The following is a 27,773-nucleotide window of genomic DNA, read 5'->3' as shown; positions in this document are numbered from 1 at the left end:
ATAAAATTAGAAACACAAATAGAAAACTCATGAATAGAATGCGAAGTCCATTCCATACAATTAAGGCAACAGTAGTATACCGCTGTTCAAAACTCCATGGACAAAAAACAAAAACGGGGTAACAAACTAAAACTGAGGGAAACGCATTAAATATAAGAGGAGAACAACGACACAACATTTAAATGTAACACACACAGAAACGGACTAGTAAGCATTACACAAATTCCTATGAGAATAACAAATATAACATCAAAAACAAATACATGAACTTGGGATAGATAAGTACCGTGACACGTCTTATAGTAATGTGAATTCACACTCAAAAATAAGAGAAAAAAAACGACACAACGGAAACACAACGTTAAAATGTAACACACACATACACGAACTATCATATAACAATGGCCATATTCCTGACTTGGTACAGGACATTTTTAAAGGACAAAATGGTAGGTTGAACCTTGGTTTTGTGGCATGCCAAACGCAATTTTTAAACTATCTTATTCCAAAGCTGTTCTTCAATGGTACTATGAAATAAAGATGGAGATAATTTTCATTGTCGTAAAGAGGCATCAATCTGAAAGTAAAAGGACTTTAATTAATGAATACAATAGAAGAAAAAACCTGCAGCATTGTCTAAGAGGAAAGAAGACAATGACCCGGATTTAGGTGATACTTGTGACATATTGTAAACAATTTCATACGTGTAATATTTTATTGAGATACAACAGAGGGTTATTATTTCGTGAGAGCATCAAATGAAATAATACAAAACTTGAGTATACAACTGAATGCACTTATTCCAATTTTCTTCTTGCCTATTGCTGCAATGTCATCTACCTGCATGCGAGATACCGAGTTATGCAGGGATTGAATACATGAGAGCACCAATGCGTTAAAATTTAGTTACTTATTGATGCTACATGTTTTCGAAAAATAACCCATATTCACTTATATAAGTGAGAGGTTTAGCGCTATAAAACCAGGTTCGATCCACCATTTTCTACATTTGAAAATGCCTGTACCAAGTCAGGAATATGACAGTTGTTGTCCATTCGTTTGATGTGTTTTATAATTTGATTTTGCCATTTGATTAGGGACGTTACGTTTTGAATATTCCTCGGAGTTCAGTATTTTTGTGATTCTACTTTTTTTCTATAGCTATTTCCATAAATCAACAGAAAAAGCCCTCTGCAAATTTAGAAATGCGTTGCCTAACAACAACGGGATGAGACAACAATTATGAATATCAACTACTAAATGGATACAACATGTCAAAACATGTTCTAACAAATTTAACGCCGAAATTAAAACTTAATCGGAAAATGAAATATGATTAAGTAGAATTAACGTGATAATTGTTTTTTCTTTCGAGAACATCACTGTTTTAAAATTCTTAAAAATGAAAAAAAGACCGTATATACCAACACATTGTACTGCACTGACACATTCGAATTTTTTTTTCCATTTTATTTTTGATAAATGAGTGAGTTGATTGTGACATTAAGGTTTACTATAGAATTGTTTCTGACATCTGAGTTATATGTTGAGATTTAACAAGACCTTAAAGGGACATTAGCTTTTGTGATGATTACTGATTCCTTCTATATGCTTTTGACTTTCATCAAGATGATTTTGACTGCCATCGTCATTCATTGGCTCCCATCGCGATGGCTATTGTCAGTTTATTCGTATCGTGATGCTTTGAACACGTATCTAACTACTTAAGACTTGTATCATGATTCTTGATAAAAGAAGTGGGATTTGCCTAAACCATTCCGATGGAAAAACTTTCACCACACTTTCATGTCTTTCAGATAAGACAGTATGTACAGTAGCCATTACTTGATTGATAAAATATTCAAATAAATTCGTCAGAGATACCAAATTTAAGTTTTGTTCGCAAGACTACAAACTCACCTCTCCTTCTAACTTCTATTTTCGTCTTATTCTGAGCGTTCACCTCTACCATTCTCGAAAAATGGATTATATATCTGAAAATAAGATACAATCGCATAACCATATATCTTGATCCTGCTTACCCTGTTTTACGGTCACATTAACTTGGCACAATATAAACAAAGATGCATCTTACGAAAACGTTTTTCATTCAGATTTATTTCCAAACTTCAACAAAAGTAGGTATATTACTTGGATCAAAATGTGCAATTGAAAATAATACAAACATTATGCTTTGGAACGGTATTTGAATTAAAGGACCACACACACTTTGTACCGGTATTTCAATAATCATTGTGTGACATGTTGAATCATCAACATAAGTCAAAGCCAAGGATCGAGGTATACATTACCAAAACAAAAAGGATATAACAAAAATTCTCAACGAAAAGTTAATCAAATGGCAAAACCGAAAGCTCAAACAAATAAAAGGAATGGATAACATATTCTTGACTTGATTAAGGCATTTTCTTATGGTGAAGCAATTTGTTAAATGAGATCATAACCTTTCTATTCGATAATGTTTGATGTGATTTATCTCTTGCATATATCAAATTCAAATAAATTTTACAATTGTTGTTGAAATCATTGGTAAGGAAAGGACTTTAAAAAGGACAAACACATGTTGCAATTAAATTACATTAACCACTTTACATTAAGTTGAGTTGTTTTATTTATAATTGCTTGCAAATGAATCTGACATCTGCAATGTAAATTATCCATCTGACAAGTTTACAGTACTGTGTTTTGAATTGAAATGTTTTAACTCCTCAACTTGTTTTGAGTGTTCCTGATGAAGTTGGCACAAACTTTTGGAATTTTCAATTGTTAATGCTCTCCAACTTCGTAGTTGATCTTGCCTTCCAAATGTATTTTTTAAAACCACTGATTTAGCAAAACGCGAATTTACCGTATTAAGGTATCAGCCTGGTATTTTTGATGAGATTTTACATGGTCATGTTCACCATAAAAGTTATATATGGAAGAGGAAAAATACCAATTTTTCTAAAATGAATTGTCAAAACGTGGTTTATATCGACCTTTTTTCGAAATCATGATCAACATATATGTTCACCATGATTGATGTACTAGCTGATGTGCAAAATTATTCTAATATTTGGAAAGATTGTTCATGATAAAGCACTATCACGTGGCTGAAGACTACTAAATGAATGAATTTTGAACAAACAAAAAAATTATAGCTCTCACACTAAGATAAATCAAATATGTTATATTATTGGTAAAAAAAGTGTTCAAGTTATCTCGTCCTTTTCAAAAATGGATTTTAGTTTGACATTCTTTTATGCAAAGACACCAATTATTTGCTCATTTTTTCGCCTTTAAAGCGCTTTATTTAAGACAATCAACATATCTGCTATTGTAAAAAATTTAAATTGCTTTTCTGCTTCGAAATTTGCCAGTATCAGAAATGTTTGCACCGGTCATTTACGATCCAATGTTTTAAGAGCTTGCTTCCATGCACATATCAGTTTTTTTTTCTCTTTTTTACTAGGCAATATGTTTATAAAAATGAGTAAATAATTTACGTTGTGTGGTCCATTTCTATGATGATTTTCCCTGTTTTCTTCCTTTGATATGCCTTTTCAATCTTTATATTTACTCCAGGTGGATATTTCTCCCATTGTGAACCTTTCTTGTGCTCCCAAATAGCACTTACTGTTAAAATAAAGGACATATTATTCTAAATGTGCATTTTATTGAATATATGTTAAGAACATTGTATAACAAGGATGTGTATTGGCGGATCTCTAGGGACCATGCATGTCTTGATACCAGACCTATTTCTATACATTCAGTTTTTGGGGACATCCGTAACCAGGAAGTCCATGTCAGTCAATTTCTTTATCCAGTCATTTTTTGTAATAAATCTTTTTTTTCATATGGCTTGTGAGATGGTTTAATAAAAATGAAGAAAACACCTTCATCAAGTGCCAGTTTGTCTTTTCTGCAGCTAGAATCACAAATTACTTTGATAACAAAATAAAATAGTGTAAACGTTTACTTAGAATAACATTTTCTTTCTAGAAGAGTAAAGATAAATTTTTATCTAAAATAAACAAATATTTAATTCCATTCGATAGGAAATATACATTGAGAGCATGTAGTTCCTCATAATATTATAAGAGAAATTTGTGTGTTATTATATTTTGACTTTTTTGTGTTATTTTCTCAAATAGTGTAACAAATTATGTTTTTTTTACAAGACAATTAACTTTCATTTTTTTAAGTGCAAGATGAACAAGGTAAACTTAATACATTTTGGAAGGTAAAACAATTAAGTTAGTCTGAATCATCAATTTACCTTAAAGCTTTATCATTCTGAATATTCGAAAAGGACTGTCTCGTATATCGATACAACTTTATGAACTGATATTCGAAGGATCGAAAAAGAGTGAATATAGTCTAAAAACATGATACCAAATTTACTACCATCTTTGAATGATTTATTCAAGGAATAAACTTCATAAGCTGTATTTTGTAAAGATTTTCTGAATTTCAAAAGTCGTAAAATCTCTTATTAACTTCGAACTTTATTTGGATTTTTAACTGGTTTTTTTTCTCGAGAGTTACTGGGGGTGGTTTGTAGAAGAAACGCGCGTCTGATGTATACATTTGTAAGCCTGTTATCTCCTAATTAATAAAATATACTAGTTCACCGAAAAAAAGTACGTCCCGTTAAACTTAGAAACAAACAAATGAACCAGAATTAAAATTAAAACAATTAAAAAACAAAACAAAACAAAACAAAACAAAACATACGAGACTAACAGAGCTCAGAGATTCCTGACTTGGGACTTTTAAGAACGACTTTTCTATTTAATGTATTATCTGTTTTTATTCCTATAGACTAATTATGACTGCAATCGCTTAGTTGTTCTGAATTTACTCAGGTAGAATTTTTTGACTTGATAGACATTACAATACTGAATAACTTTGTCTTCTTGACTCTGAGGAGTTCAAAAGTATTTGCTTTCATTTGATTTAGTTTATAAAAAACACCGACATGAATATATGAAAAACGGTTTTTGTTGTGCTTTACGTATTTTGTTTTCATTTAATTTATATTTAGAAGTTTTTTGTACTTTAGCACGCTAAAATCTAAGCATGAACCGAGTTTTCAGAACGTGTAATAGTAATTTGCTCACTAGATGTTTCCGAATATATTGGAATAACATAATCTTCTGGACCGAATTCATTAGTATTCATTGTATATGGAGCATTTTGGTGTTTTCTAGTTGTTGTTTTGTTATATCCTTCTTCACCATTACCATACCTATCCGTGTCCTCGCACCCAATTGTATGGCCATCGTTCGAAAAATTATCACTGTAATAATATGAAATCATTGTTTAAAAAAAAGATTAGATGAAACTAAATATCAACCATGAAGATGCCATTTCGAAGTTTTCCCAGAAAAAAGAAACGATGTATGGGATCTTCTGGTATTCTATGTAACTAGAGAAACAATTTAATAATAAATGTTATTGTTACAATTTGACGTTCTTGAAGCAACTTACCCTTTATCATTTAGGGTCTCTCTCTCTCTCTCCCTAATTTTACTTTGTCAAAGTGATTTTTTGTTTGTTATTGCATGTACAATATGTCTATATATGATTAATTGTTACTTTTTGTAACGCTTTATACTTACATTAACTTCACTTCAAAACGTCCCTTATATCCAATTTTATAGATGCCTATATTTTTTCTGTCCCATCTTACCTTAAAAATATTTGTTTTCTGATTAACAAAACTCTTTATAATCATACAAAAAGATGTTTTATAGCATACAAGATCAACTAGTTTAATATCAACATTCTATTTTCGTTGAGAAATTAGTTTTTAATGTGTAAATAATTGTCTCTAATAATTCTATATGAATGGCTTTTACATATTTGTTATTTGTTTTAACCAATGTGTTATGTATTGCTTTGTAAAAGGTGAGGCGTTAATAAAATAGTGTTTTGTGTTTAATTGCATTAAAACCTTCAAAACATATAAAAATAGTACAAGACTGTCATTATGTGCAACTATTCAAAAGAAAAAGTTGAATTAAGTCGCAAATAAGAAATGAGGACGAGGTCAAGTGTCTCTGCGTTTCATATAGTAACTGTTTCGAGCATGAAAGCTGTTTCCCTCCGTCTAATTTGGTAGAAAGGTAAAAGTGAGATATATCATATAACAGTCGGAAATAATAGAAAGCACTTGTATGTCTTGCTCTGAATGTTTGTATTTAGTTTTTTGTGTTAACGATGCTCTGGTTCTTGTTGATGTAATTATACATTATTTAAATTGCAATACATTTTTTTGCATATTTAACTTTGCTAAACGACGATTCGTTAGTGAACTGTTATTGCAATCGAACGTAAGCAAATTGTGGTCAGGAATTGATTAGGTACATTATCTCCAGTTTATTTTCCTTAGCGGAAGCTAATGAGTCGACTCTACATAGTGTAAAACATTTCACAAGTATTCGCTTAATATATTTGAATCGTATTATGGTTCTTGTTTGTGTTTGAAGTTTCAAAAGATGTAACTTTAAGATAAACTATAGAAACAAGACATATAATCAAGTATCCCAGATGCGCGTTTCGTCTACAAAAGATTAATCAGTGACACTGACATATAAAAAAATAAAAGGCCAAATTGAAGGAGAAGAAATCTAGAATCTGTCTAAATTTTGGAAAATGAACTTTTTGAACTATTGAAATTTAAGTTAAATGAAAAGGAAAATGGGTGTTATGGGGTAAAATATGTTACCCAGTTTCTTATGAAATTATCTTTGTTTATATTTTCTCCTCTCACCGTGAAATGTATAATTGCATTATGGAGGGCACTATAGTTTTTTTTCCATTATTATAGTTTGTTTTTTAATTAGAAAAATTGGCATGAAAAAGTGGTTTAGGTAATTAATATTCTCACCACTACTTTTCCTTCCTCTCTAACACCTAAAACTGTTCCTTCCGTACCTTTCCCTCCGTCATGCTCACCATATTTCCAATCCTGACCTATCAATTAGTTTGGCTATTAGTTACTGAATATATAAAAAATATATGTACATTGTTGGAATATGTTAAATTTATTTGTACGAGCTTTAGAAACGGGACGAAAAGCGAGGCCCGTTATGCTTTTCTCCTGTTTCTTAGCAAGAACTAATACATTTTTCCCCAAAAAAATGTACATAATAATATTGTTTTTATTTAACAAATTTACACCAGGTACTTCAGCGTTAGTTATTAAAATCTAAATCATTGCCTCTGATTTAACACACAAATTGACATTGGTGAAACGCTGCCCTCGACGAGGACCATACAATGAACTGTTACCTAGAAAGAAATATTCATATTACCGCTTACTAAACAGGAAAACGGATAACAGAAGACGTTTTACAATGTAAGAATAATATAAAACATGTATTTATTTACCTGTTATTTGTACAATTTTCATAGATATAGGAAGATGTGGTGTGAGTGCCCATGTGACAACTCTCCATCCAAATAACAATTTATAAAAGTAAACAATTATAGGTCAATGTACGGCCTTCAACACGGAGCCTTGGCTCACACCGAACAACAAGCTATAAAGGGCCCCAAAATTACTAGTGTAAAATCATTCAAATGGGAAAACCAACAGTCTAGTCTATATAAAAATGAGACATCAGTTTAACCAAAATTCATTTTTAACTGGCGAAAATTTTTGCAAATCATGCAGAAAATTTATATCTATTACATGAAATCTGTCATTGAAAACAAATCTTTTGATTTTTTTTTTAAATTCGAAGTTTCATGTTGAGAAAACATTCTTTAAGTACTAAGATATGTTATTTAAAATAAAACAACATTCTGTCATATACCTCTGACAACTCTACAACCAACTGCTATCAGCTCATTTACCAGTATTCTAGATTCATTGACCTTTCTTAATTGAAGTCTATCCATTTGTTCATCGTGTGGATATGGATAGATAACTCCATGATCCCACTCTACCATAACCCACCCTATATCTGAAAGAGGTTGATTTGAAATGTAAATCCGATGTGTAAGAGTTAGTTAAAAAATAGAATTGAAATTTGAATTGTAAGATAGTTTTTAATCTAATCATAACAGTGCAACATGTCTGTTCTTATGTGCTATTTGGATAACTTAACAAGGATAAGTATATCAAAAGCTAAACAGGACAAGGGATTAAATCACAAAACTAGTCAAACCGTACAATATTAAAACGTATCATACAGATATAATATGAGGGTTATCGAATATAGAGCAAGATCTTCACACCCATCAGGAGCACTTGCGAGCATTCCCAGATTAGATTTTGGCTAGTGTTTCTTCGGTTTTTTTTTTACTGTTTATGCAGTGCGTTGATAACTGCTGTTAGCCTTTTCTGTTTTTTTTTCAGATTTTTTCGGTCTTATTTCATCACTCGTTTTATTTTTAGTATCCTTCAATAGAAAATTGAGAGCAGAGATTTGAGCAGCCCAATAAGTCAACCTCGTTAAAACAAAGGAATTAAAAGGTAAAAAACAAAGTGCGCAAGCAATCCAAAGGTGGCAGCATATCGGACTGAAATTAAATGTAGTAAAATAACATGATTCTATTGTAAGTAAACCTTACCTTCCTTGCCATAATGTTCAGTGTTTTATGTGTATTTACAGAGTAATTTTAAAAACAAACAGGGTTTGGGAAATAGTCATAGAATAATTTAAAGAGTATGTTCAAACTTTCTGTCAAGAATAATATCTATATTATATTCGTTTCATTCAAAGTTCGTTTAGAATTTAAAATTTTCTCTTGCTAGTGTGTGAGTGTCCTGTTTTTCGTTTGACTGGAAATGAAATAATAAACGTTATGTTAGCCCGTTAAGTTAAAATTAGTCAGACTGACATTGGAAATTTGAAAAAGTTTATAATAGAAAGCTATGCAAAACCATCGTTACAATTTTAAAATCTTAAGGATCATTATTCTTGTTAAGTTGACCCCAGCATTATATTGGGGTTCATGTTGCTTAGTCTTTAGTTTTCCATTTTGTGTCTTTTGTACTGTTGTATGTCTGTTTGTCTGTTTTTCTTTCTTTGTTTTGGCCATTGCGTAGTCAGTTTGTATTCGATCTATGAGTTAAAGTGTTCCTCTGGTGACTTTCGCCCCTTTTTTGGAAAAGATTGACAATTTACGGGGAATGACCGTTAAAATAAATTGATTAAATTGGAGCATTTCAGCTGTCAGATTCACTAGAAAGACATAATTTATTATCACAAAACACCACAAAAGGATTTTGAGTCAAATTGTCAACTGCCAACAATAAAACAATAGAACACATATTGAATCAGTGCTGCCAAATTTGCTCACAGATCTGCACAGGTTAATCGGTAATTAATTTTTTTTGTCCATTTACAGCTCCAACAGTAATATTTTTTTCGGTCTAGTGTGAAACATGATGAAATTTCAAATATACTCTACCACAATGTTTATTAGCTATTCTGATAGATAGAATTTATTTTAGATAAAAAATGTCTTCGCTACATTAAATTTTGTTAACAAAAACAACGGAAGACGGTGTGCAAATGAGGTTTGACGTATGTTGATGTGTTTCATATCTGTTCATTGGTTTGTACATATATTAGGCCGTTTGTTTTTTCGTTTCAATTGTTTTAAATTTGTCATTTCGGGACCTTTTATAGCTGACTATGCAATATGGGCATTGTTCATTGTTCGATGCCGAACGGTGACCTATAGTTGCTAATTTCTGTCATTTGGTCTTTTTGAAGAGTTGCTTATTTGCAGTCATACCAATTTTCTTTCTTAGATTGGTAACTTATCGTCATTTTATCTATGTGCGCTAAATATTTCTACCTCTTCGCTCAAATCCAACTGCTGTTCCTGGAAGACCTAAATCTTGATCTGAGTAAGCCCAATCTGGACCTCGTCTTACTCTATCTCCCAATGTGAGTGTATGACAATCTAACTCCAGGTATAGACCTTTCCTATTGTCAAACCTCAAAGGATTGATGAAGTCTGGTACCATATCTAGACAGTCTTCCTGAAATTAATTGACCTTTCTGTACTTTCTTGACAGATTCTACATTGACATTTATATTCAACTTCAAAAAAGTTATGAGCTTCTTATTCTCTGGTTTGGGACTTTATAATGGTTTCTACTAGAACGAGCAAAAAGGTTTAAAATGTCTTTAATGTTGGATGCTTGGTCTTTATACCATTTTGTGCTTTTTTGTTACATATTTGTTTGTTTATTTTTAAATTAAGATTATTACAAAATGTTGACTGCTGTATTTTTTACATTGTGTTACCTATCAAGTCTGTTTGTTTTGTTTGCGCATCGTTATCAATTTAATGCAATTTATGCAACCGTCATACAAGTGAGAGGTTTAGCTAGCTATAAAACCAGTTTCAATCATGAAAAAATGCCTGTACTAAGTCAGGAATATGACAGGTGTTATCATGCGATTTTTTTATTGAGCTTTTGATTTTGCCATTTGATTAGGGTTTTTCTGTTTTGATATTTCCTCGGAGTTCAGTATTTTTTTGATTTTACTTTTTTCATAGGATGTCATAACGTCTTAGGTGGAGAACTTCTATAATCTAGTATAACGGAATGTCCAATCAGCAACATCCCGTTTGAAAAATCTAGGAAGGTATTTTGCATCGTTGTACCAAATTTTAGTTTTTTTTAATGGAAAGTCTACACTATGGGCCAAAGAAAAGAAAAAGACAAAAACAGACTCATTTTACTTGACCTCAACTTCATGCTACCAGAATCAACCGCATATATCGATTTAATATAGATTGCAATCACCGAAACTTATATTCAAATAAAAATCTGGTTTGACCTTTTTCGTTATACATCGTCAGAGTGGTTATTACATGACAAACAATTACTATATTTATTTGGAAGTTGAAAAAAAACCATTTTATTTGCCAAAAAAAAAATGGAACAAATTTAAGCTTGGTAAAAATCTTGTTTACATTAAACATTTTATATATTATTAATATTGTTACGAAAAAAACCCAGCTAAATTTCTGGATTTGCGTCATATGGTTTGTTAAGCAAATGACGTCATTGGGTAGTCAAAAAGATCAGACTTACTTTGCCCACATAGCCTTCATGTGCTACTTTTTGAGTTAAATGAGGTCGAAATTTTGTTTATTTGCTCAAAATTCGGATTTGTGGCCGTATTTTCCCTTTCGAAAAAAAGACATAACTTTTTTGTTTAAAAGATAAACACAAATTGGTTTTTGTTAAATAATTTGTAATTTCTGTATTTTATAAGTATCCTAAAAAATTATGCATTTTGTATTCAGAAATAACTCATATTTATCAAATTGAATTGAGAAAAAAACGTCATTTTTTGCTGTAGATTTATCAAAACTAAAAAAAATCACTATTTACAGTCTTATAAAATTTAGACCACATAATCTCCCTGCAAAATGACACAAAATTTCGTTTTAAAAAATAGGGGTCCATGCACTCGTTTTCAAAATAAATCAGTTTGAATGATAAAAATCAGTCGAAAAAAGCATTTTTCCCCGATATGTCACAGTTTGACGTCGCGAAAATAACATTTTACGTCATTACCTCCTCTGTAACTGTATCGTATGCCCTTAAGAAGACAAGGAAACAAACAAATGATAAGGGAATCGCATGAAATCTAAAAAGAGCAGAAGTGCCTATACCAACATAATTGTCGGCAAAATGCTAATATAGCGTACACTTTATACCAGAAATGCAAGTGTTACTTACTACATGTCCCACTATATGTCCCAACTAACAATTAAGTAAAAATATGTTAATGATATCTTATACGGTTTTTTCAAAAGAAGTGAAAATAAGCCTAAATCTTAATTGAGAGTATGACCTTGACCTTTGACCTAAAACAATTTTGTTTTTCTCTCGGACCAATGACCTCAACTCAAAAGACCCTCGGTCTTTATCACTTTTGGTTAACTATTTATTATTACAATTTTCTTATTTTAAATGCAAAAGGGGAAATAACTCTCAGATGGAGTATCCGGAATGCTTCGGTCAAAATAATTCGTAAGATCCCTAGGATATAACGAGCCAATTGGTGAAATAAATTTGTCGTAATCTTTAACTGTTACAAAGGCGACACTTCGGTGACAAATATAATTTATTCCAATATCTTACGTGCTTATCATCCAAGTCAGAGTGATTTGAAATTACCCTCCTTATGTCTTCTCTGCTTTGATGTTTTGAATATCGTATATCTGAAGCTATCTGTATCGCCAGTAACTGTAATGAAAATGTATTCAAATTGCAAAATTAAGAACGGTAGTCTTTTACTCAAATGGAGAACATTTCTACGTGCAGCTATTTGTGTTTTAAGATAGCATAGTATATTTATTGTTGACACTTTTTATATAATGTCGAGATTTGTTTTATGAAAATATACATGTGATTTTTATTCCAAAAAATAATGAAAGGGCTACACCTTTTGTCAGGATTAAGGTATGTCAAAGTAACGATAGCGTATGTTGCAATAAGCTCCTATTTATGTCTTAAATTTTAAGCACAAAAGTGATATTCTATTTGCACAGATGATTGAGTTTATGAGAAAATTGGTAAATTACTAAGAATTTTAAAGTTATTTCTTAATATTCCCTACCCAATATTTTCTTTTGCAATTAATACAAAGATATAACAATTATTTACTGCAATTTTGCATCAGCCAGATTCCAAAATAAGAAATGAAGTGAAGATTTATAACGGATGTTTCAATTGTTTCTGTTATAGATGATAACCTATTTGTATAACGATTTCTGGATGAGTACTGCTATCAATACAGGTATTTTGTTTGTCTGAGTAATAACTCTTTTCACTAAGTGTAAATCGGCAACATGAACACAACTTTGACGGATACAAGTGAATTATCGTACCATTAACCAGTCCTAACGGTTGATAATATTGAAGTAAGACTTATTAAGGGGTTTTAAATTACAAAACAAATAACAAAGCAATGTTTTATAGTGATTTGGATTATAACACAATGTCAACTGTTTTATCCCAATTTTTTCAATGTTTTCCAATCATGTCTATTTGTTTTGATCATATATATTATTATAAAAAAAATATTTGTGACTGTCATAAAAGTGATAGGTTTATCTTGTTATAAAACGAGGTTTAATTCACAATTCGCTACATACGAAGATATCTGTACTGAGTCAGAAATATGACAGTTGTTTTCCATTTGTTTGATGTGTTTTACCGCTGAAATTTGCCATTTGATACAGTAATTTACGTTTTTGATTTTCTTGAAGTTAAAGTTCGGTTATTTCATTAGTTTTCCTTTAAACGATTGTTTCTTTTTAATTGAGCTTTTATTCACATATGAAAAAACATGCACATCAGAAAACGCATATCCTATCAAGACACATGATCTTTCTCCGTTTACAGCAAATACAGTTCCCTGATGTTAAGTTCTTTTTATCCTTATTTGTATATTCCTAACGAATTTTCGAGATTGAAACCACGATCATCCGGTTTTTCTTCTAATGTAATCGAGTATGTTATAAAATTAGATTAAACAAGATTATTTCTAATACTTTTAAAATGTACCATATCTTTTTAACTTTTGTGAAAATTTTCGTTCACATAAATAGGCCAATTAAGAAGTGTGATCTGAATAATTGTGGTAACCTTTTAACGTTTTCAAATGGCAAATACATGTATGTCTGTTTTAGTTATCGGAAAAAACGGTTCTGTATAAATGTACTAACCTCATCTTAAGTATTTAAAAATCAATAAACTGATTGTGAAATGGCATTAATATAATTGGTTTCATAGACTTTCAAATAATTTGCCTGTAAACATCACTGAAGAGGCCATAATTGTTAATATCCATCTATGGTACAATGAACTTTGTAGAATAATTATTATTATTGCATAGCACTATAATATTTCTTACAGAAAGTAACCAAAAGTTAGCATGCAATAAATTCCAATATTGCACTAGTGCAATAAATTTTCAAAATTCATGACGTAATCAACGACAAAATCTTAGTTAAAACAAATTTTTACTTTCACATATTATATTGCTATACAATAAAAGGGTTATTGCATGAATATTTGGGAATGTTGTTCCTCGTAGAATATATATTGCACTCCCAAGCTCGTGCAATATAAAATTCTACTCGGGACAGTATTCCCCAATATTCATGCAATAACCCTATATTAATATAGCTATACGATAATCAGTAACCATAAATATAAATATAAGATGAAAGATGAAGTAGCTAAATCTCTAAAGAGCCTGTGTCGCTCACCTTGGTCTATGTGAATATTAAACAAAGGAAGCAGATGGATTCATGACAAAATTGTGTTTTGGTGATGGTGATGTGTTTGTACATCTTACTTTACTGATCATTCGTGCTGCTTACAATTATCTCTATCTATAATGAACGTGGCCCAGTAGTTTCAGTGGAAAATGTTAGTAAAAATTTACAAATTTTATGAAAATTGTTGAATATTGACTATAAAGGACAATCACTCATTAAGGGGTCAATTGACCATTTCGGTCATGTTGACTTATTTGTAAATCTTACTTTGCTGAACATTATTGCTGTTTACAGTTTATCTCGATCTATAATAATATTCAAGATAATAACCAAAAACAGCAAAATTTCTTGAAAATTACCAATTCAGGGGCAGCAACCCAACAACGGGTTGTCTGATTCATCTGAAAATTTCAGGGCAGATAGATCTTGACCTGATAAACAATATACCCCCGTCAGATTTGCTCTAAATGCTTTGGTTTTTGAGTTATAAGCCAAAAACTGCATTTTACCCCATTGTTCTATTTTTAGCCATAACGACCATCTTGGTTGGTTGGCCAGGTGACTGGATACATTTTTTAAATAGATACCCTAAGATGATTGTGGCAAAGTTTGGATTAATTTGGCCCAGTAGTTTCAGAGGAGAAGATTTTTGTAAAAGATAACTAAGATTTACGAAAAATGGTTAAAAATTGAGTATAAGGGGAATAACTCCTAAAGGGGTCAACTGACCATTTCGGTCATGTTGACTTATTTGTAAATCTTACTTTGATGAACATAATTGCTGTTTACAGTTTTTCTCTATCTATAGTAATATTCAAGATAATAACCAAAAACAGTAAAATATCCTTACAATTACCAATTCAGGGACAGCAACCCAACAACAGGTTATCTGATTCATCTGAAAATTACAGGGCTGATAGATCTTGACCTAATAAACAATTAAACCCCTGTCAGATTTGTTCTTAATGCTTTGGTTTTTGAGTTATAAGCCAAAAACTGCATTTTACCCCTTTGCTCTATTTTTAGCTATGGCGGCCATCTTTGTTGGTTGGCCGAGTCACCGGACACATTTTTAAAATAAGATACCCCAATGATGTTTGTGGCCAAGTTTGGTTTAATTTGGCCCAGTAGTTTCAGAGAAGAAGTTTTTTTGTAAAAGTTAACGACGACGGACAACGGACGACGGACGATAGACGACAGCTGACGGACGACGGACGCAAAGTGATGGGAAAAGCTCACTTTGCCCTTCGGGCCAGGTTAGCTAAAAGTGACAAACAGTAAAAAAAAAAAAGGACTTCGACATAACCTTACTCATACCATAACTCTAGTCATTTCGATCAAGCGGTACATTTCATTGGCTGGTATAATTTTTCCATTTGTTTTTCCTACAGCTTGTTCCAATATCTAAAATAGCACTTAGTTAATATCATCAACCAATGGTAATTATGACTTTGATAAATTGTTTCATAGTAATAATAATATTCCCGATAAAAGTTCAAGTTTATGCTTGCACTCACAATAAGGCAATGCGCAAGTAAACACAATAACATTAGCTATCATTGATTGATACTGAATGATTTTAAGTATTTTTTTTTATTATGACAAAGTACTAATGATCAACTAACAATTTCTAATAAAAAAAACAAGAATACATACATTGTTGCATTGATTTCCGCCAATAGGTACGTAAAAAATCTTAGTTGTGGTAGAAACTATTTCATCAATAACACCATTAATGTCTGATGGTACCTTAAAGTAAACATTATTTCAATAAATTTATGTTTGACAAAAAAAAAAAAAAAAAGGATATTTTCAAAACTGTTTTCCTATTCACCAAAACGATAGCCAACAATAATAAATCTAGTTACTTCATAATGGCCAAGAGCTGTAGATGCGGTTTCTTAATATTAAGAACATGTAATTGCATTAACAGTGTTACAAATGTTCTCAGTACGATGTAGCTTTTGTATCGAAATAAACATAAATGATAGTGAAATTATTTTGAAAAATAAAAATAACTAATAGCAAAAATAATCATCCAACCATACTTACTCGAGATTTACGCAAAGCAAAAATAAAATTTTCACCATTTTCAGTTGAAAGTTTACATTGTTCTGAAGATCCATTAGTGAAAACTATCATGTGTGCCTGTAACGTTATATCTTTGAAGCTTCCTAAATAGCCTGTGAATAATAGTAATATTTGTCAAATTAAATGTAATCTAGGTTGATTCACTTCTATGATAAAAAAACAAAAACAAAATTCCCTTCCCTATTATTTCCAATATAGTTAAGGATATACAATATACGTTTAAATCAATTAATATCAAAGGAATGAAGTTGTTTAATATCAAAGAGTTATATCCAGACAAATTGTTTTCTCTTCTATGTCGACATAACTATCAATGATGATAATTATAATCTGTTTACAAAACCTGAAATTTTTCAAAATACAAAAATTGTCTACCCATTGAGTAAATGACCTAATTCATTTTTTTATATAAATAAGGCCGTTTGTTTTCACGTTTGAATTGTTTTACATTGTCATTTCGGGGCCTTTTATAGATGACTATGCGGTATAGGCTTTGCTCATTGTTGAAGGCCGTACTGTAACCTCTAGTTGTTAATTTCTGTGTCAGTTTGGTCTAATGTGAAGAGTTGTCTCTTTGGCAATCATACCACATCTTCTTTTTTAAAGCTGTATTTGACAAATCATTCCGGAAGTGTAGGTCTTCTATATTCTTCATCTTCGTAAATATTCGACCTTTTGAAATGCGCGTTTTTCGTATAGAATATGAATTCTAGTATCTATAGTTATTTTATTTAACACCACTGGTTCAAGTCTACTGTTGATGACGGTTTCTTCCCGAGGGTTTAAGCAGACCAGTATTCCGCACTGATGTGTAGACATGAATTATCATTGATATGGTCATTATTATGAATTAACTGTTTCTCTGTGTGTGTGTGTGTTTGTGCTGTATTTCTGTCATGTATTGAGGTAATTTCAGCGATAAATTGTTATAAAGTGGAAAGTTTGGTTCAACCCACCAGTTTTTCTTTAAATGACCTGTACCAAGTCTGAAATGTGACAGTGGTTGTAAAATAATTCGTGTATGTGTTTGTTCGCGGTTTTTTTTTTGTTCACATCAGTATTCCTGTTGTTTGGTTGTTTTCCTTTTATAGTTGATGTATTTTCCTTGGTTTTAGTTTTAACCCGGATTTGATGTCTCGCAATCGATATATGTGATATCAACAACGCTATTCTACTGCTGCCCTTATTCACCAAACCTTGCATTCTTTGCGCTTAGTTCACATGTTTTTTGTAAATTCTTTTTATTCTCTAAATTATTCAAACATTTGAAAAATCTGGAATTATTTTACGCTATGCATATTGACTAGGGTGATTACTTCTCCATCTTCTTTTGGAAACCACCTATCTTGAGTGAATACAACTTATGATTTGAAGGATATTTTCCATCATATAAAAACAACACCTTTCAAGAACGCAATCAACAAATAAAATAAAAAAAGATGCTGTAAAAAAATAACACTGCAAACGAACAACACAACCGCGTAACAAACATATGTTTCCGAGATATAATATTTAAATTATTTGAAAGATTATGTTGTTTGGAAAAGATAAAACTATAACAATTTGGTGTTTTGTAAAACTATTACGATAAACATGTTGATAGAAAAAAAAAGTAATTGAAGTAGTACAAATACTAGTAAATTCAGAAATTATTGCGTGCATTTATTATTGCGTTAATGAGGATATCACAAAATGAAAATACACCATCCCTGAAAAACATTACTTTTAGAAGCTGAAATTTTCTAGTTTGTTTGAGAAATTAAAATAACACATTACTAATTTGATACATCTATGAAACTTTTCTGGATTAACCTTCATTAAGAACGCTCAATGCCAAATATTTCAAAGCCAAGGCTGTATAAGAACCGAAACAGTTGGTGAGCTATATGACCAAAATTACATAGAAATAATTGCCAAATTAATCTAAGTTCAACTTTACCTCAGGGTGAGATATCATGCATTTTAGATTGTATTTTTGCCTATTAGTTAATTAAATTCTACCTTGTCAGATAACGTTCAAATTTTACTTACATGTAGTAACACCAGCATATCCCATTAAAAGTCCAGCTAAAATGGGTGCATCTCCTTCCGGTCTTAACTGTCCTTTAATTAGGTTATGATTAATAAAAAAAATCTCTATATTTAAAAAAACGAAACGTTTGAAAAATACTCTATGTGTTTATAATATGTAATAATATTATATGTTATTCAGGTCTCAGACAGGGTATATACTGTGACATTCCCGGCTTAGAGTTTATATCCCCTGAGCCGAAGGCGAAGCGGATATAAGCACTAAGCCGGGAATGTCACAGTATGTACGCGTTCTGAGACCTGAATTACACATATATTACGGATTACCCATGACTTAATGTTATTTTCCAGTGCAGGTATTTGTTGACAACACATATATATTGAAAAACCCAACCTGATATGTTCGGCATACGTGAAGGATTTTCTAATTTGCTGTGAACATAATTTTATCGTGTATGTAATAATTTATAATAACACTTTTAACATTAAATTTAAGTATTAAAAGTGTAAAATGCGTGATTTTGTATCAAAAATGTATTATTGACTGAAGCACGTCATTATTTTCCCTCTGTGAGCCTCGGACATTCTGATAGCTTTTGACTACGTCACATAGTAACCGGTGTTATGATGACGTTTTTGAGGTTCCAATTGGGGATAAAAACATCGTATATACCCAGGCAGTTTCCTGGATATATACTGACATCTCTGTGTTGTTATCCAATCACAAACCTCGACACATTTGTAATCCGTAATATAAGTTCATGTCTTGAAACAAACAAATCATTACAAAGTAGTAAACAGAAGGACATATTTCGTCTTTAAAGGTCATTTGACGTAATACTGGGCGACGTTGCGTGGATTACAACTTCACCTGCATATTGAGTATACATTTCTCAACTCATTCGTATATAAAGAGCTTGCAGCTGCTGCTCAGACTTGAAAACGCCAAAAGTACTTAGTTATAGATACATATTCAGTCTCTACATCAGTCTTGAGTCATTAATGAAAAGTGCTGAAGATGTGTATCTTTTTGTTTACTTCACAGTTTACCTGTATTTGTCTTCGTGCTATTATGTGTCGTATGGTCGTAAACTTTTGGTGTGACTCGTTTGTATGCATCACGCTTTCCTGTTTTTGACTGTTATACGTTCCTGGTGCAGGTAGGTTTTGATGAGCGATTCAGACAAAAGTTGTTTTTTTTACAGTGTTGATTCAATTTTTTTTTACCTATGTATCAATATTTCACCTAATTTTTACTTTATCAAGAAAGTGTTAACTATATTTTAATACAACATTAACAATCACCCATATTTTTTTATTTCGACATCTTTGTGAAATGTTTGATTTATTTGTTTATCAGTTTGAAATAATAAGTCAGTTTAGTTGTATTGCTATAATGTATAATTTCACAGGTTTGACTGCAGGATCCATGTTAGTATCACATATTTTGGCTGTTTTGGTTATACTTTTGTTATGTTAAGACAGCTATAAAACCATGTTCAACCTTTCATTTTCTTCAGAAAAAAACTGTACTAAGACAGGAATATGATAGATATACTTTCTCCTATTTATTTGTATTGTAGTCCTGTAATATTATGTTGTCATTTTAATGTTATATTTAACATTGCTATTAAGTGCGAGGTTTGTCAAGCCACAAAACCAGGTTCAACCCACCATTTTTTCCTTTAAAAATGTCCTGTACCAATGCTAGTCAGGAATATGGCCATTGTTATATTATAGTTCGTTTCTGTGTGTGTTACATTTTAACGTTGTGTTTCCGTTGTGTCGTTTGTTTTCTCTTATTTTTGAGTGTGAATTCACATTACTATAAGACATCCCAAATTCATGTATTTGTTTTTGATGTTATATTTGTTATTCTCATAGGATTTTGTCTAATGCTTAGTCGTGTCTGTGTGTGTTACATTTTAATGTTGTGTCGTTGTTCTCCTCTTATATTAAATGCGTTTCCCTCAGTTTTAGTTTGTTACCCCGATTTTGTTTTTGTCCATGGATTTATGAGTTTTGAACAGCGGTATACTACTGTTGCCTTTATAGATGTTATCCACTCATTCTATTTGTTGATAATGTCTGATTTAACAGTTGTCATGGACTTTCTCTTTTTAAATCAAACTTTTGGTATTTTACGTGGTTATACTATTTTTTTTAGCTTTTTATTCGTATACTTGCTCAATAGCGAATATGTTGTAACTGATTACTTATAATTGAAAATACATTTAGATTGTGTAACAAATTGACTAAAAAGACTTTTCATAAAAAAAATTAATAAAATATATCGGTCAATTAATATGATGATTAAAGACATTTATTTTTAGGGATTGTTGGTTTTGTAAAATAGATCGCTGGTTAATTAACTTACATATCAGATTGTGAGTTAACCTATCCAGTTTACACGAAAAGAACTTCTAAATATATATTTGTATATGGATAAGACAGCACTAATATTGTTGCAGCTTGTGTCTAATTCCTTTTGCTAATTTTGCAAATAAAATGAGTTAAAACTGAATTAATTGAGGCCAAGTTTGTTTCACTTTATCCAAAATGTTTCAGTGAAGAAGATTTTTGTAAAAAGCGAGGTGCAAAATGTAAAGAGAAAAGAGTTCATTTAATTCTCTCTGTCAGGTGAGCTAAAAATCTGTGAAATAACAAACTGTGATAACGAATTCAACTAATTCGTTATGACGAATATAATCCGTTATAAACAATGATACAATTCGTTAACACAAATTCTTAAAGATTGAAATTACGAATAACAAATCTGTTATAACGATATTAACCAATTCGCAATTGCAAATTTGATCTTTTATTACAAATTATACAATTCGTAATAACGATTAAAATTCGGGATTTCGAATTCAGATTATATTTTTTAGAAGGTCCTAAATGGTCTTCCGTAAACTTGACACTGTCAAATTGTGAAAAAAACAATTTTAACATAGTACCTATCAATTCTATAACTAATTCATAATCACTTGTTGCTTCTTGTATAAGTCGTGTTTCTCGGCCAAATACTGCTAACCCAATACCATTGTCCATATTGCTACTTTCCGATATTTGTTTAATTCCTGTAGAGAAATTTTTTTTTTTATTGAGAAATTGATATGTTAAATCTCTAATTAGTCCTGTTCTCTATTTTAGAAATAATTTCTATTTCATGCCGTTACACACTAAGGACAAAAAGTGACAGTCGGTTAAAAAGCGTTGTGCTAGTTTGTTTATAACAATCTGTTAAAATAGTACAAATTTGATAGCATAAAAAAGAATCATTATCCCTCAACTTATAAATTTAAAATGATCATTGTAGCTTTTAATATGCTGTGATTCAGCTACCGATTTTATCATGTGTGAAGCATTGTATATTTTTCACTTACCATACACGTACTGTAGGGCTGCTGATTTTAATTTCTGGAAATACCCTGTCATACGTTCAGATGCATCTAAAACCAAAATAACATTATGCGATCTTCCTAGTTTAACTGCTCCTGATCTAATTCTAGCTGAAGCTAAAGTATTAATGAAAAAATCACAGTTAAAAAAGTTGTAAATCTTAAATTTCTTTTATAAACCTTCATAAGCAATACTTTCTTTCTTTCCTTGGTTGGGACATTTTAACTGAGTAAGGATTCGCATGACTATGATAAATGCTTAGCTGAAGATATGACAATACCCTGGCTTAGTACCAATTCTCACTTCTTTTGAGTAAGTAGGACTCCCTCAGATTTTCTGTTTTACCTTGATTTGCATTATCTCTTTTGTTTTATGAGGTGTGAAAATTGCGAAACTACTGTCAGCTATTTATTCCAACAATTTAGGTTAAGGTCTTTCCTGATATATTCCCTTGTTGTCTGCTTTAATTTTTATTGAATATAAGGATTTTTCGAAAACAACTAAACAGAGAAAAATGACAACTATAACATACAACGTTCCTTAAGATAAAAACCATTAACTTTTTTTATCATTTACATCATAAAAGGTATGCCTCCAAGAGAAAATGTATAGCCCGTTGAACAGTTAGTCATTATATATCAAGTTAGGAGCCAGAATTCACAAGAATAATGGAAGGAAATGAATTGACAAATTCAAGAAATTTAAATAAAAGAGTACAAAAAAGTAACCCATAGGGTCATGCACCGCAATCTGTTCTTTTATCATGTAACATCTCGTCTTTTTACCAAAATGTTTAATGACTTTCAAACTGTAACGAGTTAGTATATTTGCTGTCCAAGTACTTACCATATTCTGTCATTTGTTTGGTATACTGATACCATTCTCTAACAGTTTTGGGTTGACCAGCATCGAAAAGTCCTTCAAATATATCATTAGCACTTTTATTTGATAAAAAAAGTTAAAACATAAAGTTTTAACCAATCTTAATTACAATTTTCCCGTTTTAATTCAAATTTCATAGAAAAAAATCAGCAATTATCGTGCCAGTTTCTCGTATTCAATTTTTATCGCAAATGTAAATAAGAAGAAAACAATATAGCATATGTCTTTATCACTTTTTTCTTAATCAAAATATATTTATTAACTTATTGACTTATTGACATCTGATTGTTTTATGGTTTATCGTACATACTTTCATCATAAAAGTCTTCCTCGTGCCTCCTTCTTGATAATCGTCTAGAAGTACTGTATCTTAATATACATTGATATTTGTTATATTTCTGGACAACCTTAATTTCTAAGACATTTGTTCTATTGAAAATCGATAAATCAATTATATCAGTACATTTGAAGGATAAAACGATTATTGGTCATATATGTAAGAGCTATATAGAATAAATATGATATACACAAGAAGACTGTATTGAAGGCCGTGCATTGACCTATAATGGTTTACTTTTATAAATTGTTATTTGGATGAAGAGTTGTCTCATTTGCACTCACACCTAATCTTCCTATATCTATGTATGTCAAATTCGTTGCAAGGAAACATATGTTACTCGTGTTTTTCTGAGTGTTCACATGACATTTTCTGCTTACAGTTTTTACTTTTTTACCAATTTGCAGTTTTATATAATGTATTCTTAACTCAATATATTGTTTCTTACAGATAAGCAAACGATAATTTTTTTCAGTTGATGTACCGTTTATGACATGATGTAATTGTGTCGTGTCGTAGCTTAATCAAACAGTTAAAGTTGACCGGACGTAGACTGGGTCGGTTGTTCTTTTATGGCTCTGTTTTATTGTTGACTCTTAACTGTTTCCATTTTGGTTTTTAAATTTTTGGTATCGTACCTGATGTGATTTATCCAAGAAAAACGTACTTTGAATTTTCAAACAAAACCTTACATGTCTTATATAGAATTTACTTTTCATATATAATTTCTATCTCAAATATAATCATTTTCATATATATTTTAGATAAAACAAACCAAACGAAGATTCGCATATTTTGTTTTAGCTTCAATGATTGTCTATATTAAAATTTGAAAAAAAGTCCTAACTTGATGAGTCATATTTCAGTGAACAATTGTGGAGGGAAAACAAATTGGGTAACATTTTTCGATAAATCATACAAGCTACATACGATATTAGAATCCGATATAACCATGAGTATCTGTCTGGAAATTATTCTTTCAATTACAGAAAATCGAACATATCTTGAGAAAAAGAAAACACATATATAAATATTAGATAAATAGTTCTTTGTAGATACTTACGATGTCACTGACTTCATTATTGTTCTTGTATCTTCTGTGATGTGTTCAGTTGGTTTAATATTTGAAATATTCGAATCTTCCTTTTGAATGTCCGTCCAGCAAATGTTTCCCTCTGTCTTCTCTCCAGAACTTTTGTGAATGGTATGAAAGGTAACACGATTGTCGTTTTGTATTTCTATAGTTCTACTTTTATAGCCAGACTCGTTTCTACGAATCTTGGTTTTCATATATGATGTGTTACAATTTTCAATCTCAGACGAACTCTCGTTACCCTTTTCATATTTTAATGTATTTAATGGGTTGTCTTCTTCAATTTTGTTTTCATCTAAAATACTTTCGTCGCTACTAGTACTTTTAGTAGTAGAAAAATTGTGACCAATATCTTCATCACTACAGGTTCCTAGTTTTTTAAAGTATTTTGTTTCGCAGTTTTCACCAAGAGGTTGGTAAGAATTATTATTTGATTCATAATATTGAACTGCATTATGCGTCAGCGATCCTTTTGACGGTACATTCACATAGCGCGATAGGTTATGATTATTAGCGCCAGCGCTACAACATTCGTTGTCAGATTTATATCTAATATTTTCCTCATCTGATGCTTCACCATTTTCCTTAAATGATATTTTATCTAACCCTACTGAATCGTTGTTTTCCATTACATTTAATGCACATTCATTATTTGTATCACTAGTTGACAATTTGCTAAATCTATTTTCACTGTTTTTCTCGCCAAAGTTTGCCTTTTTCTGTAGTTCATCAACAAGTACATTTAATCTACTTGTTTTCAACAACAAATCTGAAATATGCTCTGTTACAGTGTTTAGATTGTATGCGTATTCAACAGATTTAGTGTCCACTCGGTTCACGTGTTCTTCTAACTCTGAAATCAGACATTAATGCCATGACAAATAAACAAACGAAATAATAAATTTCTATCAACGTATAATCTGGAATCCAAGGATAGATTTTTTTTTCATTCCTAAATTTCAAAAACAATCATTTAAGAAAGAATCAACTTAAAAAAAAATCATACAGGAAATACATGAGATTTTCGGAAATTGCATATATATTTTTCCACACAAAATGTTTTCAAATTAACGTACGTGAAATGTCTTTAGAGGCAACAGCCATTATTGAAGTACCACTCCTTCTGAAACATTAACATGAATGGAATTCAGTACAAATCAACAATATTTTTTAGTTGAAAAAAAGGATAGTTATTTATTCATTAAAAGAGGAGATATTGTAAGATAGTCTTAAAATGGAAGATATGTATTTAAGCTTTCCATTATAGTTAAGCATTCTCTGAAAAGCGAAAAAGTATTTAAAGCATTACATATAAGGTTTTATTCAGAAATACTGAACACAATTTTAAGACATTTTGTACAAGAGGGAATATCAAAAGAATTTCGAACCTATATCATTTACTGGTAACTTTGAATATTTTTCCAGCTTTTTTCTTTTGGTGTTACTTCCTTGTACAATGAAAGATGAATGAATGAACGTCCATAAACATATTTTAGCTCGCCATTGTCTGTATGTGCCTTTTGTACCTGCGTGATGAAACACAAGTTCGGTTCTCGTCGTTCGCTGTTGTCTTTTAGTGTCTATTTTTTACTGGTTTGTTTTAAATAAGGCTACACGTCATTGGGACTCCGGTTGGTAGTTGTCTTATTGGCAGTAGGATTTTTTAAATTATATAATTACGGTGAAAGATGAAATTTACCCATAAGATGCCATTCGGTTTAATATTTCTTTTTGGGTCTTATCTAATTCACGGATCTTCTGCTTCACAGCAATCACCTTAAAGAAAGAACAAAAAACAAGCAACGATTACATTTATCAATAATAAAAAAAATATGTAATCATTAGTTTGCTACAGGACGTCACGTTGAACAAGGAAAAGTCGAAACTTATACACATGTTCACAGGTATTTTAACGTCCTTGTATTAGAGGATGAAACACTCGTAAACTAATGTTAAAGGATTTTTTTATTAGTTGTTAGTGGCTTTGAACTAGCTTTCAGATAACTGCGAGTACTCTGAGATCTGTTCCTAGTGTCTTTTTGTTGTCGGGGTGTACAAGTATCCGGCCTCGTCCACTTGTATGTTTGTCCATCTGATGAGTTAAGCCTTTTTCAACTGATTTTTATAGCTCGTTCTTATGTTGTATTGTTATACCACTGTCCCAGGTTAGGGGAGGTTTGGGATCCCACTAATATGTTTAACACCGCCACATTATTTATATATGTGCCTGTCCCATGTCAGGAGCCTGTAATTCAGTGGTTGTCGTTTGTTTATGTGTAACATATTTGTTTTTCATTCATTTTTTTTATACACATAAGGCCGTTAGTTTTCTCGTTTGAATTGTTTTTCATTGTCATATCGGGGCCCTTTATAGCTGACTATGTGGTATGGGCTTTGCTTATTGTTGAAGGCCGTGCGGTGACCTATAGTTGTTAATGTCTGTGTAATTGTGGTCTCTTGTGGTCAGTTGTCTCATTGGCAATCATACCACATCTTTTTATAGTCCAATCTGTAAACAAAAAGACTTTCGGACCGTCTAGTACATTGTTATATTATTTGAAATATTTCATTGATTTAAAAAAAGATATATTTCAGATTTGTTTTTCTCACTGAAATGAAGCTTTTGTCACATGAATGGTTTATCATTCCATAGCAGCTATTTGATACTGATAATATGATGATGACCTCGAGCTGTCATCAATTTCAATAGTTTGAATTATCATACCTTTTCTGTCATTTGATTTTGCATATTCTTTATTTCCTATGAAATAATAATTGTATTATAAGAAGAATTTAAAAAATGGTAAATAAATATTAGATAACTAACATAGATTACACTGAAGTTCAAGGGAGATAACACCGAAAGTATTTGAAGTCTCTTTTTGTGTTTGACCTAGCTGTTAACATTTGGTTATGAAAATAATGAAGCAGCATTTGAGACTAAGTAAATTTTACACTACCAAACAATAAATGATGTCATTAGGTAAACAAAATAAAATATACAGCTGAATAAGGTAGATATGTTTTTTCGTTCATTGTTGTGTACAAATATCAAGCCATTAGTTCTAACATATGTATTGTATTATATGTTTCATTTCTGTTCTTTTATAACTGGCTTTGTAGTATGTGTTTGATCATTGTTGAAAGTCGTACGGTCACCTATAGTTGTTTACCTCTATGTCATTTGGTCTCTGGCGGAGAGTTGTCTCACTGGCCATTATATCATTCATATTTTGTTATTGATATATATACAAGGCTTTTGAAATGTATGTATATAAGTGTTTTTGGAATGACTATTGACTTCAAACAGATCAAATATAGGAAGCTTGTGGATTTGAAAACAATGAATAAAACAATGAAGGAATGATTAGGATGTAAGTAGCTGATTATTTGTATTCTTTTGATTTTCTTATTTAATTTAGATTTGTACATTCCATGTCTGGGGAATTTTGTAATTTGTAAAAAAAGGATTTATTTCAATGCTTGGAAAATTTAATGTTTTATCCAACATTACCAACATTTTGTACCTGACCATCCAAATACATTCTTAGCGATAAACTAAAAGTATGTTTCTGTGATGCATTTAAACGGTCACGTCTATTCTCTTTCATATCATGTGCAAACACACACAGCAACTTATTACTACAAGTG

The 27,773-nt window shown here is 31.0% G+C and overlaps 1 protein-coding gene across 1 annotated transcript; it reads right to left on the bottom strand.

Annotated features, from left to right (window-relative positions):
- On the bottom strand, positions 1-27,340 carry LOC139518652 (uncharacterized). Its single transcript, XM_071310127.1, has 23 exons — positions 27,296-27,340; positions 26,848-26,883; positions 25,822-25,898; positions 25,199-25,245; positions 24,093-24,975; positions 23,003-23,061; positions 22,657-22,728; positions 21,795-21,926; positions 21,366-21,488; positions 18,406-18,477; positions 16,336-16,466; positions 15,940-16,032; positions 15,601-15,687; positions 12,137-12,241; positions 9,826-10,012; positions 7,830-7,979; positions 6,899-6,984; positions 5,628-5,698; positions 5,127-5,305; positions 3,507-3,636; positions 1,921-1,994; positions 461-577; positions 1-82 (listed from the first exon to the last, which is right to left on the bottom strand). Exons 1-22 carry the CDS (start codon positions 27,338-27,340, stop codon positions 573-575), a joined length of 2,844 nt encoding a protein of 947 aa, XP_071166228.1. The 3' UTR covers positions 1-82; positions 461-572.
- Positions 27,341-27,773: the final 433 nt, after the last annotated feature.

Source organism: Mytilus edulis, chromosome 4 (genome assembly GCF_963676685.1).
Source record: "Mytilus edulis chromosome 4, xbMytEdul2.2, whole genome shotgun sequence".
In the NCBI taxonomy this organism is placed as follows: domain Eukaryota; kingdom Metazoa; phylum Mollusca; class Bivalvia; order Mytilida; family Mytilidae; genus Mytilus; species Mytilus edulis.
The sequence above is the reverse complement of the archived record's forward strand: the minus strand, read 5'-3'. Positions and strand labels throughout refer to the sequence as shown.